This window comes from Mustela putorius, unplaced genomic scaffold, assembly GCF_011764305.1.
Source record: "Mustela putorius furo isolate JIRA1106 unplaced genomic scaffold, ASM1176430v1.1 tig00000095_pilon_pilon_pilon, whole genome shotgun sequence".
NCBI classification, from domain to species: Eukaryota; Metazoa; Chordata; class Mammalia; order Carnivora; family Mustelidae; genus Mustela; species Mustela putorius.
The window spans coordinates 5,300,344-5,321,774 of NW_025421280.1; the positions used below are offsets into that span (position 1 = coordinate 5,300,344).

At 39.4% G+C, this 21,431-nt stretch overlaps 1 protein-coding gene across 2 annotated transcripts in view; it reads right to left on the reverse strand.

The window, feature by feature from the left end:
- Positions 1–21,431, reverse strand: part of TAFA1 (TAFA chemokine like family member 1) — a 509,215-nt gene that overhangs the window by 97,790 nt on the left and 389,994 nt on the right. Inside the window, exon 3 of one of the 2 annotated variants that reach the window (XM_045077935.1) lies at positions 20,506–20,643. In XM_045077935.1, the coding sequence (XP_044933870.1) occupies positions 20,506–20,643 (138 nt within the window). Of the gene's footprint in view, positions 1–20,505; positions 20,647–21,431 lie in introns of both variants that reach the window. The other variant, XM_004738326.3, reaches the window with a different exon arrangement.

Here is a 21,431-nt window from a genome sequence, read left to right on the forward strand (position 1 = left end):
TCTTTCAGAATATTTATAAATGAACCATGAAAAGAACAGAAACCATTTTCAGCACCATTTAGAGATTCCTAATAAAGGGGGCTGAATGTGGACAACAGAAGTGAGTTGGCTTTCTCTATGAATGAAAGCCACGGTGTCACAAAGATAAGCCTCTCTCTCCCTGAGCACCAGGGATTATTAATACCCAGTAATTCATGGTTCATTTTTGAAGCTCTATGCTGATCGAATCTCAGCTGGTCACAGAGACATCTGTTGGTCTCACATTTGTGTTAAACTCACAACAGAGTCCAAGTTTTGGAATGGACTCGGAGCTACTCTTTAATTTATTCTATTTTGTACAAAATACACCTGCTTGCCTCACATTTGGGGAGCATGTTATTAGATGACCAATTAATGAACACTTGCTCAAATGTGAACATTAACCTGGAACTCAAGAAAGCAATTTGGCCCCAACTTACCTCACTTAGTGTTTTTTTCTATTACTCCCTGAGGCACCAGCCAGACTAATTGGTGCCCTTGAAACATGCCTTGTGATTTCTGTGTCTCTGTCCTTGCTTCTCCTATTAACTACATCTGGATTAAGGACAAGAGTTTATATTCATTGAACACTTACCTGCCAGGCATTTGGAGATCACCTTACTGGTTAACCCATTTAATCCTTGCACTGATCCTATCAGAGAGATACTATTTTTGCCCCCATTTTACAGATAAGGAAACTGAGGGCAAAGGAGTAAGAGCTATATTCCTTTCATGTTGACATTTTGTCTATGTTAGATAAATCTGTGTAAGTCACCTTTAATGCATTATACAGAGTTAATAAGTGAAAAGTTAAAAGCACGAAAATAATTGTTTCCAAAAAGAAATGGAATGTCAACTCACACTACCTTGTTCTCCAGCCCATGCTCTGGGCCATGCTCTACTCCTGATGGTTACAATTTAGTATCCCTTGTGGAGTTTTGAGAAAATACAAATGCCCAACCCCTCCCCCAGCACAAGTAAATACAAATGCCTAGGGGTGTGGTCAAGATATGGGTATTTTTAAGAACTGCTGTAGGTGATTCTAAGGTCCAGCTAAGTGACATTGCATGGTGTTCTTTAGTCTTCTGGGGAAGTCTCTTCCTTTCATGGTTACATAATCCCAGTCCTTTTCACTTCTCCTTTAGTGGAATTACTTCTCCCCTTGCCATAGTGCTCCTGATGACTTACCAAAAGTTTTCTTAAAGAACCTCGAATCCCATCCTTGACCTTCTGAATACACACAAGGCAGGGCTTTCCAGTCATAGGTCTAATTAAATGCAAGCATTTCTCTGCAAGTTACTTCCTCTTGTGTCACGTCCTCTCTGAGTTTTTGGCAGCAGAACCGTGATGCACCTTTGCTGAGTGAGCTTTAAGCCAAAGATGATAACTGACCTGTAGCCTTTCCTGCATTCCTTTCTTGTTTTTTTTTTTTTTTTTTTTTTTTTCTGCCAGTTAGAAATAAGGGCCCAGGTACAATGAAGAGCAGTTCTAGAAGAAACCACTTCTTTAACGCTTTGCTAGCTAATGATACACTCTAAGATAAAGTCAACCACGTCATGTGTGGGCACCAAACCCTTTAGTGCCTGACTCCATCCGTTTTGGACTGAGTTCCGCTTTAGCATGGCTACTAGGGTACCGCACGAGCTCACCAGAGTGACCACCTGCTCTCACTTCTTTCTATATCTGTCCTATGTGCTTCCCTCCCCAGGTATGCTGAACTTCTGTCAGATCCTTGGATTCATCAGACCCCTTCTTGAATCCAGACTTCTGGCTGTGCAGTTCTTTCTGCCTCAAACTTGCTTCACATCGTCTTACCTAGATGCTTTTAGGTCTCAAGGTGAATGTAACTTTTGCTGGGAAGCTCTCCAGAGCCCTCCCCACCATGGGTTAAGACGATCACCTCCATTCTCAGAGTATTCTGGGCTAATCCCCATCACAGCCCAAATCATACAATTTTGAAATTATCGGTTTACTGCGCCCCCCTGGATCTCAGTCTTTAAAGCAGGGTCCATGTCCTATCAGTTACTCTATCTCTAATGCTTAATATCAAAGAGGATGAGTCGATGTTTGTGGAAAGAGCCTTCCAATGTGGGCATTTTCTTGGGCCATATTACGTATCATTTTTGGTTTACACAGGGGGTAGTATTAAACACTTTTCTCCTGAATTCTATGGATTCTGTGAGATGAAATAATAAAAAGTGACAGGTTTAAGACAAATGGTGTTAAATCCAAAAGTTATACCAAAATTGTGTGTGTCAGTCAGCCAGTAGGCTGCAAGGCCTTTTATGGAGTTTACCTGTCTGAATAATCGTCGAGTACCCAGAATAATTCTACCTTTGATCAAAAGTTCTGGGTAAACATCATACTTACATATGTTTTGCCTCCATTGGGACATAGGAAGAGTCAGGGATGGAATATATTTCTGGTTAAGGTCTTTTTATTTGCCTTAAAATGGAATAAAACATTCTCAGCATATAAATACAAGGAAAGGAGTAAGTAATGTTAAGTTCTTTAACATACTTTAAAAAGTCATTTTGATGAGTTTTTATGAATGAATCTATTTCTATACCATTTCTTATAAGTAGCAAAGAATATTTACACTGTGTTTTAACAAGTGTTGCTTGTAACAAGTGCATAACTAGAAGAGGCTACATTTACACAGAAGTACAGAAGCCAGGGATAGGCCAACCTTTCACAGAACATCGTCCTTTAATTGCTGCAAAAGCTAACTTAGTGTGAAACATCCCAAGTTACCACAGCACACAGCATCAGCAACGCAACAGTAACACAACATACAAACTCTAGTTTATTTATTTTGGGTTGAGTAAATATTTAAAAGAGTTAGCTGTCAATTTAGTTTTGTTGATAGTGATTACCCCTTCTATGAAGTTAAAAACTGCCTGACTTCTGATCGCCCCCCACCAAGTACAAGGAAGCATCTTTTCTCTGCTTTCACCATGCAGAAAAATTAAAGGAGTGTAATATTTGAGTTGAATTTGTAGAACACGGAGGCCAAAAGAATGTCCTGTTCTGGGGCACCTGGGTGGCTCATTTGGTTGGACGACTACCTTCAACTCAGGTCATGATCCTGGGGTCCCGGAATCAAGTCCTGCATTGGGCTCCCTGCTTGGCAGGGAGTCTGCTTCTCCCTTTGGCCCTCCCCCTTCTCATGCTCTCTCTCTCTTTCTCTCTCTCAAGTAAAGAAATAAAAAAATCTTTGGGGAAAAAAAAAGAATGTCCTTTTATGTATAAACTACACACACTCAAGTCTAATTCTGAAAGTCGCTCTGTTGGCTTTATTTCTTCTCCATATTAATGGTAGAAAGTCCCACAGATGATCTACCAGAGACGGGGGAGGGGGGATCTTTACTCTCTACGAATCTTCTCAACTCTCAGAACCAATATTTATCAAGAATAACTCTGTGTTAAGTGCTGTGCATGCCTTTCCTCAATTCATCCTTGTGATCACACCACGAAGTTGTCCTGTGTAATGTCTGTTTTCAGGAATGTGGAAACCGAGGATTAGAATCACAGTAGAGCTGGGACTGGAACACAAATCTGTCTGACCCCACTGCCTGGGTACAAAAAGGCATATGTTATTTGAGTATTTACTCCAGACATTGTGCTGGCAGTGCAGTAGAACCTGAATGAGACCTTCACACACCATCTGTTGTATTGCAGTGAAGATAATATTGACCTGAAATTTAAAGTGGGAATTATGTTACAGATGGTGACAAATAATAAGCACTGGTAGCATCTACCAGGAGGAATTACAGTAGTTACTGAAGGTCAGGTGTGATAGAGCCTTCAGGCAATAAGAAAGAAGAATTTTCAGTAATCAAGGCAAAGGATGACCATGGCTTGGGTCTGGTTCTTAGAAATGGGGACGGAAAAAAGAGAAAAGATTGAAGAGATGTTTAGGCAGTAGAATCAATGAAGTCCAGTAGAATGGATATGGGCCATGAGGAAGTGAGAAAAGGTAAACATGTTTCCCGAGAGGTTGGCTTGAATAAAGAACAGATGCATGTCTAGGTTCTTACAGGATGCTATAATAAAATACCATAGATGGGGTAAACTTATAACCAGAAATTTATTCCTCACAGTTCCAGAGGCTGGAAGTCCAAGATTGGAATGCCAGCATGGTCATGTTCTGGGGACGGTCCTCTTCCAGGTTGTAGATGTTCAACTTGTATCCTAACATGGTAGAAGAAGTTGGGGGTCTCTCTGGGACCTCTTTTCTAAGGACACTAATCCCACTGTGAAGCCTCCACCTCATGAACTAATTACCTCCCTGAAGTCCTACCTCCTAATACCATCACCTTGGGGTTTATAATCTCAACATGTGAACTTTGGGGGGACATGAACTTTAGGTCCACTGCCGTGCAGGTGCTACTCGCTGATATGGAAGTCATCCTTGCATTACTAGGCTGATAGAAATGTGTGCTCCATTTTGAGTGTACTGAATGGTGTGTCTTTGAGAAATGCAAATGGTGACATTTAGTAATTTTCTGAACAAAGGGCCTGGAGTTTGGAAGAATGGATTAGGTTAGATAGCAACTATCTAAGTTTCTGAAGCCATGGAAGTGAATGAACGAAGTCACCTAGACAGAGTGTCTAGAGCGAGAAGAGAAAAGGCAGCACTCCTATGAACACTGAGAAAAGACCAAAATGAAGGCTAAGTCAGTCTACACCTCATGAACCTTGTCTTTGACAGAATGCACACTCTCTGCTCCTTTCTGAAACTGACCATGTCTACTGAGATCTTTTATCTCACCCATGCTTATGTGTACCCACAGGCACTTGGAGAATGATGTTTTCTCCTACTTGGACTAGGATTGGAAGAGGATGTCCTAATATCTTCCCTTCTGAATGGAAAACAAGCACCACTTTCAGCTTGCCTCCTCTCTTCATGCTCCTCAGGAGACAGGCTTCTATATCATTATCCGACATGCTTTTGTTTCTATGCACACATTTTAAGAAGCTCAAGAGCCTTGTTCTATGGTTGGAGATAATCAAATGAGGAAGAGGTATATAACTATTGGTATTTCAATCAAAACTGTAGGTCTGACTCAGGGTTTCTCAAAATCCAGATACAACTCATTAATGAAACTACAAATTTAATACTGTGTTCTTAAAATAATCCTGAGTTTATTAAGGCTCATATAATTAAGTTCTCACAGGCCTGGAGATTGTATTACAGATTTGTGATTTCTATGAATTATCTCATTTGATATTCTCATCACCTCTTTGACATTGTACTTCTTTTCACCCCTGATTAACAGATGAGGAAACCGCAGATCCAGGAGAATAACATGCTGAATGAGAGCTGATTCATCAGGGGCAAAGCCAGGGTTGAAATCTACACGTACCTGGGCTCCAATTGGTATGATTCAGTCTTGCCATGGAAATGTTCCTGCTGTATGTCTGGGAATGAATGCAATCTTAAAATCTCACATGGATGCTGCTATCAGACTGTCCACAATTAGATCCTGGCTCTACTGTCTGGAAGTTGTGTGACCCTTGGCAAGCCCTTTCTTGCTCTGAGCCTTGATTTCCTCATCAGTAAAATCAGGACAATAATAAGAGTACCCATTTCATATTGTGAAATGTGATGTGAAAATATTAATGTTCTTTGATACATCGTGCTTAACAACTTTCACTCTGTGTAGTTATAAGTCTAATTTTTCTACAAGGGCCATTAAGTAAAGAATTTTTATAGTGTACATGTGACTTTATTAACACTGTTTCTCAAAAGCATGTGCTTGAATAGTTTGAAGGGAGTGGAACTGGGTAACATGAGAAATGACCATTTCTCTGTAACCTTCTTCTTCACAAAGTAGACTCATTAATGCCTACATACCCATTTAAAATTTACACGCTACCCCAGATTTCAGGAACAGGGTGGTCAGGCATCCTTTGGTAGAGGTATTTTAGAAACTGTTTTTTTTTGTTTGTTTGTTTGTTTTTGGCTACATGAAATAAAGCATTACCAGTTCATAAGGAAATGGAGTTGAAGAAGATACAAATTAGTCAGGAAGGAAATAAACTGACACGAGCCTGTAGTTAGCCACCATATTTAAATATATCCCCAGTTATAAACCCTTTGCTCTAATGCCCTGGTATAAAGAATCTACTGGTTAAATGTTATCTAATGTCAGACAATAGAATGGAAAGACAGTGACTGAACATTTCTATCAGAAGCTGTTGTTTGCTTGATTTGGGTGTGGTTATGAGAATTCTTTCAGCAATGTGAGTGGTTCGCAACAGAGAGAGGGTGAGACATTCAGGTGACAGCAACACTGTGGATAACAGTGTGTGAGGAAGGCGGCAATATCAAAAAGACAATTTGATTTGCCTTGCTTTGCCATTGTCTGAAGTGGGAGTATCCAGGTTTTGCAATCTGCTATCAGAAACTACAGAAAGAAGTTTTTATCTCAGTAGAGGGCTCTCAATGTCGTCTCCTCATGCACAAAATTCCAGGTTGGCTTTACCATCCAATTTCCCACAACAGATACCCCATCACTGCCTTCTCTAAGAATTTGATGAGCACATCTCAGTTTTAAGAATTATATTAGGATAACATATAAACATGTTGAAACATTACATTGTATACATGAGACTAATGTAACACTGTGTGTCAACTATATGCAAATTAAATGAAGAAGAACTATGTTAAGAACAGGAGATGCACAGCTCAATTATAGAACTACTGTTTAGCTCCTCCTATCTTTTCTGCCTCCTCTCACATATGATCTTATTGTTCTTTGGGTTTCAGCCACAGTGACTGTCTCTAAAATTCTTGATCAAAACCCAAGGCTTTTGCCCATGCTGGCTCTCTGCCTGGAAAGCTCTTCACCCGGCTAGCTTAAGTTATACCTTGCATCTCCAAATTCCTGTCACTTTTTCACAGAAGTCTTGGCTTTCTGGCCTCCTTCGATTCTTTGTGATAACACCCTCTCCAAAGACTGAGTTATTTTCCTTCTGAACTTGCACTTCCTGCTTGGAACATGTTTGTGTATGATTAGATCGAGGCGTGTACCCCTGATGGATTATAGGCAAGTGCTTTGTTCATCATTAGGTGACCAAGTGTTTGGCATAATTTCTACGATGCAGTCAATGTTCGGAAACTAATTGTTGAGTGAATGGGTGAGTCTCTCTATCACAGAAGATCACAAGTCAACAAAAGCATAGAGGACAGTATGGTAAGCTCTGGTAAACGTTTACAGGAGACTTCAGGGATGTGGAGGAGGGTATCTATTGGTTTTGAGTATGATGGTTTAAGGGAGGACTGGTGGAGTTGGTAGTTTAAGCTGGGTGACAAAGTCAGCATTGGGTAATACAGGGTATGGGTGCTAAGGGCACATTAATTAGGGTTCAATATAGGAGTCCTGATTATGGCAGTAATGAAATTAGGGAATGGTGAGGGATTGAAGAATCTGATATACATAGAATATGAGGACAGTGCTGTATGTGCTGGAGGGGCTGCTTAAATAAAAAACAGCATGCCTGAATGGTGGTGTCATTCTCTGAGGAAGGGAATACAAAAGTGAGCTGGTACTCTGAACTTTGCTCACTTTGCTGCTTAGGTGATCTTCTACCTATCATTTCTAGCAGCTCCTCATTTGGGGTCCTAGGTCTCCTGCTGCCATGTCTTAGAAGAAATTTCTTTAAGGCCTCAGGTTCCTCCTCAATAAATTGGGGATAAGAATAGTAACTATCTTATAAGGCTGCTATTGGAAGAGTTACATAAAGTAATAGACATATTTCAGAAAGCAAATATTGCAATAAGGCAGGTCAAATAATTTTTTAGTTTCCCAGTGCATATAAAAGTTATGTTTATATTATACTGCAGTCTATTAAGTATGCAATAGCATTACATCTAAAAAACAATGCACATGCCTTAATTTAAAAATGCTTTATTGCTAAAAAATGCTAAGCATCTTTGGAGTTTTCAGTGAGCTGTAATCTTGTTGCTGGTGGAGGGTTTTGGCTCCAGGTTGATGCGTGCTGACTGATCAGGGTGGTAGTTGCTAAAGATTAGGGTGGTTGTGGTGATTTTTCGAAATAAGATGACAAGAAATTTGCTGCACTGACTGACTCTTCCTTTCACAAGTGATGCTACGCTGTTCAATGACATTTTACCCATAGTAGAACTTCTTTCAAAATTAGAGTCAATTCTCTCAAACCCTGCCTCTAAGTTTATGTAATATTCTAAATCCTTTGGGACATGTCAACAGTCTTCACAGCATCTTCACAAGTTATGTTATAATATACTGTAGTCTATTAAGTAATTCCACCTTAAGAAGCTCATTTTTAAAGAAATAAGTTATGTTATAATATAACATAAATCAGATGGTACCTGTCTTCCTCTTATTTCACTTAGCATTAAACTCTCATATATATAAACATATATATATGTTATAATATACTGTAGTCTATTAAGTAATTCCACCTTAAGAAGCTCATTTTTAAAGAAATAAATAAATAAGTAAGTAAATAAATAAATTTTATTTATTGAATTTGTTTGCTCATCTGAGGAAGCAACTCCTCATCTGGTTCAAATGTTCTCATGAAATTTGAGCAATTCAGTCCCACTTCCAGACTCCACTTCTAATTCTAGATTTCCAGGTATTTCTACCACATTTGCAATTACTTCCTTCACTTGAAACCTTCAAAGTCTTCCATGAGGGTTGGAATCAACTTCTTCCAAACTCCTGTTAATGTTGGTATTTTGACCTCCTCCCTTGAGTCACAAATGTTCTTAATGGCATTTTAAAGTGATAAATCATTTCCAGAAGGTTCTCAATTTACATTGCCCAGATCTATCAGAGGAATCACTATCTATGGCAGCCATAGCCATATATTTCTTAAATAAGACTGGAAAGTCAAAATTACTCCTTGACCCATGGGCTGCAGAATGGATGTTTGTGTTAGCAGGCACAAAACCAACATTAATCTCACTCTAGGTTGCCATCAGAGCTCAGATGATCAGGTGCATTACAGTGAGCAGCGTTTTCAAGAGAATCTTTTATTATAGCAGTAGGTCTCAACAGTGGGCTTCAAATATTCAATAACTATGTGGTAAATAGATGTGCTGACATTGGGCATTGTTGTTCGACTTCTAGAGCAAAAGGAAAGTGGATTTAGCCTAATTTTTAAAGTTTTTTTTTTTTATATTTTAATTCCAGTACAGTTAACATACAGTACTATATTCATTTCAGGTGTACAATATACTGACTCGACAGTTCTATACATTACTGAGTGCTCATTATGATAAGTGTACTCTTAATCTCCTTCACCTGTTCCCCCCCACCCACTCACCTCCCTTTTAGTAACCATCAGTTTGTTCTCTGTAGTTCAGTCCATTTCTTGTTTTTTTTCCTCTCTCTTTTGTTCCCCTCTTTGTCTTGTTGCTTAAATTTCACATATGCGTGAAATCAGATGGTACCTGTCTTCCTCTTATTTCACTTAGCATTAAACTCTCTAGCTCCATTCATATCATTGCAAATCACAAGATTTTATTCTTTTTAATAGTGAGATAATATTCCATTATAGAAATATACTCATCATCTCTATCCACTCATCTATCAGTAGACACTTGGGCTGCTTCCATTATTTGGTTCGTGTAAATAATGCTGCAACAAACATGGGGTGCATGTATGTTTTTGAATCACTGTTTTTGTATTTGTATTGGGTAAATACCCAGTTATGGAATTACTGGATAGTAGGGAGACTGAGCATAATTGTTAAGGGCCCTAGGATTTTTGCAATGATAAATGAGTACTGGCTTCAACTTAAAGTCATCCACTGCATCAGCCTCTAACAAGACCATCGATCAGCCTCTCCTCTGAAGTATTAAAAGCAGGTGTTGAGTTCTCCTCTCAAGCTATGGTAGTCCTAGATAGCATGTTCTTTTAAGAGAAGGCTATTTGATCTACATTGGAAATCTGTAGTTTAATGTAGCTACCATCATTAATTATCTTAGCCTGATCTTCTGAATAACTTGCTATAGCTCCTACATCAGCCCTGCTTGCTTAACCTTGCATTTTTATATTATAGAAATGGCTTTTCTTACTAAACTTCATGAACCAACCTCTGCTAGCTCCTAATTTTTCTTCTTGCTTCCCCACCCCTCTCAGCCTTTGTGGAAATGAATTTTGTAGAAATGAATTAGGGCCTTGGTCTGGATTAGACTTTGACTTAAGGGTGTGTTGTGGCTGGTTTGATCTTCTATCCAGACCACTCACACTTTCTCCGTATCAGCAATATGGCCGTTTCCCTTCCTTACCATTCATGTGTTTGCTGGAGTCGCACCTTTAATTTCCTTCAAGAACTTTTCTTTTGCATTCACATCTTGACTAACTATTTCATGCAAGAGGCCTAGCTTTCTTCTTATTTTGGCTTTTGACAGGTCTTCCTCCTAAGCTTAATCATTTCTAGCTTCTGCTTTTTATTGAGAGATGTGTGACTCTTACTTTTACTTGAACTCTTTAGGGGTTGTTGTAGGGTTAGTTGGTCTAACTTCAATAGTGTTGTGTTTTAAGGTATAAGGAGGTCTAAGAAGAGGAAGAGAATAGGTCTGGGAGGAATAGGTCTGTGGAGCAGTTAGAATATATACATTGCTCCTTCAAGAGTGTTGATGAGAACAGGTGCCCAGCATGAAGCAAAACTAGTATATAGGCACCAAAGGAGATGCTGAATGATAACTTCTAAGTTATCACATGTAGGCCAGTCTAAATTTGAAGAAATGGGACCTCCCTTTGAATGAGTGGTTAGCTAACCATGGGATCATTTCACCACCCTAAGTAATATTAGATGTCATGGAATGTGAGTCCATTGAATTTTCCACTGAATTCTTTAAATGATGCAGTAATGAGGGGCACTTGGCTGGGTCAGTTGGTAGACCATGCAACTCTCAATCCCGGGATCATGAATTTGAGCCCCACAACTCTGAGTGTAGAGATGACATAAGAAATAAAAGTAAGATAAATAAATGACACAAAAATGAAGTACCAAATGATATCAAAGCTTATAAAGATTTCATTTATTTATTTGACAATCGGAGATCACAAATAGGCAGAGAGGCAGGCAGAGAAAGAGGAGGAAACAGGCTCTCAGCTGAGAAGACAGCCCAATGTGGGGCTCGATCCCAGGACCCTGAGAACATGACTTGAGCCAAAGGCAGAGGCCTAACACACTGAGCCACCCAGGTGCCCCAATATCAAGGGTTATAAATGAAATAGGTAAGTTAGGGAAGCTGAACATGTTCCACCAATGTCTCAGCTCAGTTACAAATCTAGTCTTACCTAGTGGGTGCATGAAATTTCGTTTCTATGTCCACTGCACCCATTAGGGAGCCCAGATCTCTCCTCTCAATTCCTGGAATTCATAAGCATCCTGGAGGTCACCTCTGCACCACAGAAGCCTAAGGAGGCCTTAGGATACTGGTGATTATGACTCCTGTTGGACAATCAGGCTGCAATATGCTAGCTGCCGTTTATGGATGGTCTTCCTGGGAAGGCAGCCAAAAAGATGCGAAAAGAGTGTGTTGAGCTATCATGTGTGGAACTCTCTTGGCTGGTGGTTGGATCAGTAAGTCTACAGATGGCGACACACATTTCTGGTGGTAGTGACAGACAGCCTTTTCTCCAGTGGACCACATTTTTCCTACCCAAGTGTTCCTTCCTTTCTCCCTCCCTGACCTGACTCATCATATTACCTTGGAAACTTTGGAAAGTGAACTCGTCCATTATATATCTGAATCTTAGAATGACTTTTGAACTTAAATACCAAATATTTGGGCCTCTATTCTCTGGTTAGTGGCTGATTCCGTTGTTTGGGTTGGGGTCAGCCCTCAAAAATCCCAGTAGCTTGGGTGGATTGAGGAATACATTAATTTTTCAAAATATTATTCATCTGCATAAATTTCTACACAGGCTTCATCAGGGGACATAAGTTTTACCATATCCTTAGATGAAGTTATCAGAACCTTCCATAAAGAAATGTACCGATATCCTCAGCAGCTTCCAGTGCTGTTGCAGAAGGACAGGGCTATAGATTTTCCTAGAAGTGTGAAATAATTCACAAGCCTTGCTCGTTATTCATATGGACAGCACATTAATAACATAGGACCCTGAAATCTTGCCTTATCTAGGCTGAAGCCCAACTAGAGGGATGAAGAGCTGACTCCTTAGATTTAGAACAACATTTTTTCCCCTTTCCAAAAAAAAAAAAAAAAGAATTGATTAAAGATACTCTCATATCAGACAAGAACAGGTATTTGAGAACACCTAAGCTTTTTGGAAATAATGGAAACCAATGGCTTTGGAGCTACTTTTGGGAAATTTTCTTTATGAATTTGGAATTTTGTGTAACCAAGTACATTCCAACTAGAAAAATGATAAGGATTTGGGGTGTGTTGTACCATGATTACACACACACACACACACACGTGACATACACACCACTACAAATGTTTGTGTAGAGAATTTTGTACCTCCCAAGTGGCTACATTAATTGACATTAAAATGGTACTTACTATGCTTATGCTCAAACACATGCACTAAATATACTTTCACATATAGTTTTCCCACAGAAGTGAGATCAAGATCCTTAGAAGATTTCTTTGATGATACCCAGACATATGAACCTGATCCTATTGAAGAAATGGAGGGCATTTTGTATACAAGAATTGTTGCTAAGTAAAGTCACTGTGCACAGTTATAATGAATGTAGTTTGTATTATGTTCCACAAATATCCAGTCCCATTATAAAATTTCCTATTTATCTTCTTCCTCTTTGGTGAACCAAATAAAGAAAAGTGGCTAAGTAATTGAGTTTGTAAGCCATTTATCACTGAGTATGATTTATATGTAATTTTTCTCTCCTGCCTCTTTAATACTGGGTATTACCAAACTTTTTATCTCTGCCTATTTGATTGATGAAACATTACATTTCAGTGTTCAATTTACATTTCTTCAATTGAGTGATGATGGACCATTTTTTTTTCCATGTTTACCAGCCATTTTCTTAGGCAAAAACAAAACAAAACAAAACAAAACAAAAAACAGGTTCAGACCATTTTTTAAGTTATATAACACCATTTTGATTTATCAGGTTGTCTATGTGTGTATCATGTGTGTGCATGGATATTTTCTATAAGGATGCACAGAAATCTGGTGGCAGTGGTTGCTTCAACAATGAAGATGTGAGAGATTCAGTGGGCAAGGGGAAGAGAAGAAATACTCCAATTTTTCCTTTCTTGCTGTTTTTGTGTATGTATATTTCAATTTATTTCAGGTTTATATACCAAAGAGTAATTTTTCCAGAAAATTAATCTTTTTATTTAACTTGAGAATAGTAGGGAAATAACTCTGAGCCAGGAAGCAGGAATTTCCAGATCTTTAGGGATCAGGCAGGTCATATGAATGGGCCAGAATCAGGTGTGTCATAGAAAGGGGCGGGGCCTGTACATACTGGAGTCTCCCATCGAAAGGCACACAGTCCATTTTTTTCACTACTCTGCCAACCTAAGGAACAGGTCTGAAGGTACTTTCTGCCACTGGGCTGTCGGTTGGCAAGTACCGCTTTAAACTTAAAAAAAAAAAAAATTACATCCACTCTTAGTTTCAGAAGTATGGGAATATCTGAAGACTGAATTCCTGCTCTCTTTATTATGCAAAGGAACAAAACATAGAGACAGACCTTTTATGAGATGGTACAAAATGCTTTGTCACTTCTACATCTTTCCTCTCATTCCTCCTGCTAAGGCAGACTTGGATCCCTCACATACCTGGGCAGGATTAGGTGCCAAGGAAGAGAGCAAAAGAGAATGTGTATGTATTTCAGAAATTATGCCTGAATGTGCCACTATTTTACTAATGATGCTCTAGTAGACCTTCTTCAATAACTGTAGAAACCCCCTTCAGAAATGCCTCCTGATGAAGTCAACTGAGCTCACCATCCCGTCTATTAAACAAACTAGAGTCTGTCTTGAAAGAACAGGCAGCCATTGAACAGAGATGGTAATGAAGGGACCCCAGACTGCTGCTGTGTGGTGCGTCCCTGACCCACCAAGGCAATTCATTATCTTGGTATTTCACTGTGTGTGGATGACAAGTAACAAATGGTGGAACCAAAATAGGTCATCTTCCCTGTCCTCTAAAACGTCTAATATTTGTGAATAAAAATAAAGGCTTAAGCTTTTTCATACAGTTGCTCTGGAAGGTCCCTAGATGATTTCCAAACTGCAGTTGAGCCTGACATGTCATGAAGATATTATAAATCACATTACTACCAAGACCTGTTGTGCAATGTTTGGTTAGCTAGTGTTAAGAAAGGACACTGAGCTATTGGCAGAGGAATTATCAGTCAGTCTCAAAAGACCTCAAATGCATTTCTGGAAACAAAAACAAAGACATAGTCCATATAGTCTGTACCAACCTGGCCTGAAGTCCATTTCATGGAACGTTGGGTCTATAGGGCACAGTTAATTGTTGCAGAGAAAAAGGTTCTCTAGCCAAAGAAGTCTGGGACATAGTGGGTCCGAGTTCTTGTCTGCAGAACTTCTCAGAGCCTTTAATATGGTGTCATATTTTGGATAGCTAAGAAGGGGCTATTACATGCAGTATTTCATATATATATATATATTTCATACCACTCTGTAGAATATTACTGCAAGATTTTGAATTTGCTTTAGTTCTCAGACTTCTTTTTCACCATGGTGGTCTCTAGGGAATATGATAGTATATGGGCAAGAAAATTTTATCATGTATTTTCCAAAGGAGCAATCTCCAGAAGTAATTTTTATAGATATTAGGGTTCTGGAATCTCATATAATGCAACTTGGAAAAAAAAATTCAAAGTCTCAATCTACCAAATAAATCTTATTTGTTAAAATTAGTTATAAACTGTAAGAGTGAATACAAATAATTGTTTTGGGAAAAAATGAACAAAGCCATTTTATAGGTAGATGTTTAACATACCGCTTAAGCATTCATTGTCTCTTCTCTCTTTGATCACTCTTTTTCTCTGAACCTTCCCTTCCTTGTTCCTCTTTGTATGTCCTGTCTCACTGTCTGTTTCCTTCCCTGTAAGTCTATCTGTTTCTCTGGGTCTGAGTCTCTGGATATCTTGCTTGCTCTTATCTTATAGCCTATGTATGATGAGTCGAGATCAAAACATCTTATACAGTGGGGTTTTATCTTTATAGAAATAGGCAGGAGTATGAGGACTTTTTCTATTATATTAACTGTACATTAATCCTAGTGATGAAAAAAGGTAGGATTTCCATCGTTGCGAAAGGTAAAAATTTCTGTGATATAAGGTAGTCACTTCTGGCTGGTATCCAGTATAAGAAAACAAGAACACCATGTTTGTAGCAGTCAGAGAAATGATCAGAATTCACACTGAATGAAAGGAAAGGTCTATGCACTTGTCATGTAAACTTTTCCTAATTAGAGTGATGCTCAAATCCACAGAAGATTAAAAGACCTTCTCTACAAACCAGTACTTATAAAGATGTTTCTCACATATTTGTCTGAGTCACAAATAGACATAAATTGCATGAGAATAAGAACCTAAATAGAGAAAACTGCATGAGAATTTCTCCATAAAACAGTCATTTTATCCCTCCATGCCTTAAACAGTTATATTTCAGTCATTCTATATAACACAAACCATTATCTATAAAAATGTTTTTACAGCAAATAATGGAACACTACATCAAAAACTAATGATGTACTGTATGGTGACTACCATAACATAATAAAATTAAAAAAAAACATAAATAATTAAAAATGCTATCATATGAAAAAAAATTCTTCTAACTATTCAAAGGCCATGACCTCAGAAAGAGCAATTAATCAGTCCTCTCTGATACAGAAAGGGAAGGGGCAGGCATGGCCTGAAGGACCAGATGTTTCTGAAAGTGTGCACACTGCTGAACTTTCTCCCCCTTCTCACCCAGGGATTTTGGTCTCTTACATGAAAGGCTTTGGAATAGAATGTGTGTTTATGTCACAACCTCATCTGCTCATGCTTTATATAGGACCCTGGAGTGAGATAGCCCAGACTCGATTTCTGGCTCTGCCACGATTGGCTGTGTGATTTTGAGCCAGTCACAAAATTCCTATGCCTCAATTTTCTGACTGGCAAGATGGAATAATAGGAGACCCCTTTATGAGCTGGGGTTAGAAATAAAGGAATGTACAGACATGAAGGACCTCAAAGAGGAGTACAGGATAGACCTTCAAGAAACTTCTGGCCATCATTTTGATCACTGTTATCAAAGATAAGGAAGGTGCCCTCCTTTTGCATTAGAGAATAATTAACATAACATGAGAAAGTGTAAATCAGTGTCATGACCTAATATCCAGTCAGAATAGTGCTAGGCACACGTGCAAGGGTATAACACCTTTCAAAATATTTATAACTATCCATCACAACATTTAAGCTGCTGAGTGTTTTTCTTTGGTATTTTCACTTACTAGGCAATAGAAGATCATTTTTAAACTCAAAGCCCACTCTAAAAATTTCTCCCAATATCCTGTTTTCTATTTTTGAATCCATTGCTAAGATTACACTGCAAAATTTATACCCCATTTTAAATTACCTGGTCTCTGATTTTGAATCTTAAAATAATAGAATATATGCTTATTTTAAAATCATAGCTGTTTCTCTGGTTTTGAAAACACTGTAGATGACAAGTGACTTGTAATTTCAGAGGCAAGTAAATAACAGCAATTGGAACACTTACATGGGAAATGCACTATGTACAACAGGATACATTCAGGACAACTATGGTGTGTGGATTGTCAGCTGCTGTCGTGGAGAGAAGCTGGTTTCTATACATTTATAGGCTTAAAAAGGGAAATGCACGAAACACTATAGTGTATCCAAGTGGAGGAGATAGGTAGATAAATGGAAGAGTATCCACCCCTAAAACCCTATGTAGCTATTAACAATAATGTTTTTGAAGAATAGGTTTTAAACTGGGTAATGTTTGCTATATGTTAAATGAAACAAGCTGTTGATAAAACAATTAAATCCGTGCCATGTGAGTTTCTTTTTAATGATGGGTTAAGCCAAAATGGACATGCACATGTTTTCTTACAAAGTAATGATAATCTCTGAGCAATAATACCATGTCTGCCTCTAATGTGTGGATTATTTCTGCAGTTTTCAAAACTCCTATAAGAAACATGCATTTCTGAGGATGACTCACTAGCATTAATCATCTCCAGGATAATTAGTTAGAAGCAGTTCTAGGAGAAGATGGTGGCTAAAATGTCACTATGTTCAATTAAAATGCAACAAAATTTTGCAAAACAATGTGCCTTTCTAAGCATTACCCATAAGTTACTAGTAAGATAGGAAAGAGCCACCATCATTCAGCGAGTATTTAATGGGAACAAGACATTATGCAAAACACTGTACACATGAACAAGACTTCTTTAATCCTCATAAGTTGAAATAATTACCATCTCCATGTCCTAGCCAAGGAACAAATTAAAAAGCATATGTGACTTGCCCAAGGTAATTCTATTAGTAACTGGTATAGCTGAATTCTGCTCCTGTCTGTCTAATTGCACAGTTCATGATCTTAATAACTACACTGGAATTATTCATTTATATCTACACCTCATTTTTCACTTGCATGTAGAGATTTGGGCCATAAAAACAAATTTGATCAAAGCAGCACAGAGACTTTTCTCATGTATGCCAATGGATTCAAGTTTTTAGAACAGTGGAATGCTATAGAAACTAAAAACCATCAGGTGACACTATACAATACTCTATAATTTATTGACTTTTGCTTGGAAGATGGGAACCAATAGTCTGCCTGCCAGAACCTACCACTCTAAAGGATTCAGAGTTCCCAAAGTCAAAGAAGCTTGCTTTGAGAGGTAGAATATTCCCATTATGTGGCTTAACTTCTCATAGAAACTTAGGGCCAGATGCCATTTTCCCCTCTGCCAGAATAAACAATGTATTGCTCTTTGTGTCTTACATCCAAATCCTGAAGGCAATTCTATTTCTAGATCATTAGAGATAAAAATGAACTGGAGACAAAATGGGGGTTCATAATCAACAGACTCGAGGCTTTCTTTGGTAGACAACTTGAGACACTATCATGGTTTTATAATGTTTGTGGGCTTCAAGGGTCGAGTTTCCTCCTGCAAGTGGAGCAAAGTGGCATTTCTAGTCTAACTGCTTGCCTTTCCCGCTTTGGAGGTGCCTTACCATGCTGACTGTGATTTGGAACAAAGAAACAATCGTAAGCGCAAGTTTTCAACCTCAGCTCCATTGACCTTTGGGGCTGGGTAATACTTTGTTGTGGGTGCTGTCCTGTGTATTATAGGATGTTTAGCAGCATTGATGGCTTTTACTCACCAGGTGTGAGTAATATCCCCCTAATTGCAAGAGATGTCTCCATCTCTTGTCTCCATTATCCAAAAATATCTCCAGAGAGTGCCAAATGACCTCTGGTAATCCATTAATGGAGAATTTACTGATCATAGTATATTCCCAAATTTGGCTTTTTCACATCCTTTAGGGAAAAAAAAAAAAAAAAGGCTTGGTCTTACCATGGTACACAATGGACAGCTGAACATGCCTCATGTACAGCTCACTGGCTAGGGTTGATCGGTCAAAGGCTAATGTGTGACACAAGCCGGGCCAGTTACATTTGGTCCTTTAGGAGAACACATTTAAAACACAGGAAGCAAGGCAAATATATTTGAGTTGTATTGTGATGCTATGTAAGATCAGAATTGGCATCATGGAGAAAAAAAACTTCATACCGGCCCCTAAGTTATAGGGATTCAAAAGCTAAAATCTTGGAAGCAGGAACCAGTCTACACAGAGGAGAATGAAGGGAACAGAGATCAGAAATAATATGTCCCATGAACAAAGAAAATGAGATAGTTGATGTTAGAAGAATTTAAGAATTCATGAGATTTTTGGTAACTGGACTCCCCAGGATTCTTCTGTTTTCTTAAAAAAAAAATAAATTTACTTGGTCTAGCTTGAGTATGTTTCTCTTTCTAACTACCGTATTTCATAATGAAAATATACAACACAAGCCTATCTAGAAAGTGTCCTGCTCCATCTGTTTCTAGAGGTGGAAAAATGGGTCCTAAGCCAAGAGATTCAGGTTCTATTTACTACTGTGTGACCCTGACCAAGTGATTCATTTGAGTCCTGATTTTCTTACTAGAAACCAGAGTCTTGATTTTTCTTACTGAAGAATTTGAACATCATCTCATACTTGGCTCTAAAATTATGAAAGATAACAATGGGGAGAGATACTTGTGGTCTTTTGAACCTTGAACTCACTATTAGCACATATAAGCTGTTCTAAAGATGGTGGTCAAGACTTGGTGTTACGGTCAGTTACTCTTGGCTTAAGAGTCAGTCGGTCTACAACTTCTCAGCCATGAGACCACTGGAACATTACATAACCATTCTAAGCCTCAGTTTCTTCATGTTTAAAATGAGGGGAGAGGGGGTGTATCTGCCACAGCGATCCTTGTCTTCTGGCCTTCAAGCCCTTAGAGCTCACTCCCACACTGAATGGGGATGACTTAAATAACCAAGAGGATATTGTGGAAACAGTCAAGGGTTAACTTCCAAGGCTGGATTACAAAAAAGAAGGCCACTATGGCTTCTCTATTATTCTCTTCTTGGTGAAACCAAGCTGCCACACTGTGAGGACACTATGCTCCTATGGAGAGGTCCACACAGCAAGGAACTGAGTCCACCTGCCAACAGCCATGTGAGCATGAACCATCTTGAAACCATCCTCCAGCACTAGTCAAACCTTCTGATCTTGACTACAACTGCGGGAGAGACCCAGAGCCAGACAAAATCAGCTAAGTGGAATTCCTGACCCACCAGACCTGTGAGAGAATGTTTGCTGCTTCAAGCTGCTATGTCATTGGGAGTCATTTGTTACACAGCAATGTAACTGTTCTAGGATTATTGGGAGGAGTAAATAAAATAATGCATGAGAAGTGTTTAGGACAGTACTTGGCAGATGGTGAACATTCAGGGCACCTCTATCTGCTTATGAATGCATGTAAGGCACACAGAGCAGTGTCTGGCATAGAGTAAATGCTCGTTAAATACGCACAGAATAAATGTTAGCTGTTGTTATCTTTAGTACCGTCATCACCATCATCATTATATAAAACTTCAATCCAAAATCACTTCCCAAATGAGCTGGACCCTCCAACTTCTTGACTTGACAAATTATTTTACCTTAATCTTCTCTACAAAACATTAAAATAAGCTATGAGAAAGCCACCAAGCCAGAGATACAAAAATTCTAACTATACAGAGTACCGTCCTTTGTACAACCTTCCAGAGTTTTGGCTGCTCCTTGTTCATTAACCTGAACCATACGTAAGTGAAAAATATATATATATAACAGACAGTGAACACCTAGAAAAACACCTAAAGGGAGATGTAAAACCAGCTACTTACCATCGACACAGGAAGGTCTGTTTCTTGTCGTGCCAGCCACTTTTCCAGGTAGACAGGAACACTTGACTGTTTGTGACCGCTCCTCAATGCGATTCTTATTACAACATCTGTGCGCAGCGATCACTTCACATGTCCCTCCTTCTGGCAAGATAGAAAGAACAGGGACACTGATGAGAAATAATTCACTGGGGAGGAGTCAAGATGGCGGAGAAGTAGCAAGCTGAGACTGCTTCAGCTAGCCGGAGATCAGCTAGATAGCTTATCTAAAGATTGCAAACACCTGAAAATCCATCGGCAGATCGAAGAGAAGAAGAACAGCAATTCTGGAAACAGAAAAACAACCACTTTCTGAAAGGTAGGACCAGCAGAGAAGTGAATCCAAAGCGACGGGAAGATAGACCCCGGGGGGGAGGGGCCGGCTCCCGGCAAGCGGCGGAGCAACCGCGCACAAAATCAGGACTTTTAAAAGTCTGTTCCGCTGAGGGACATCGCTCCAGAGGCTAAACCGGGGCGAAGCCCACGCGGGGTCAGCGTGGCCTCAGGTCCCGCAGGGTCACAGAAGGATCGGGGGTGTCTGAGTGTCGCAGAGCTTGCGGGTATTGGAACGGAAAAGCCGGCTACAGAGACAGAGCCGACAGTAAGCTCACAGCTCCGTGTTACCTTGAACCGGTCGCAGGCTCGGTGAGCTCGGAGCGCGGCCGGAGGTCAGGCAGACGGGAGTAACTGGGCGCGGTTCTCTGAGCACGCACTGAGGAGTGCGGCCCTGGGCTCTCGGCTCCTCCGGGCCGGAGACCAGGAGGCCGCCATTTGTATTCCCGTCCTCTGGAACTCTACGGAAAGCGCTCAGGGAACAAAAGCTCCTGAAAGCAAACCCGAGCGGATTACTCACCCCGGCCCCGGGTAAGGGCGGTGTAATTCCGCCTGGG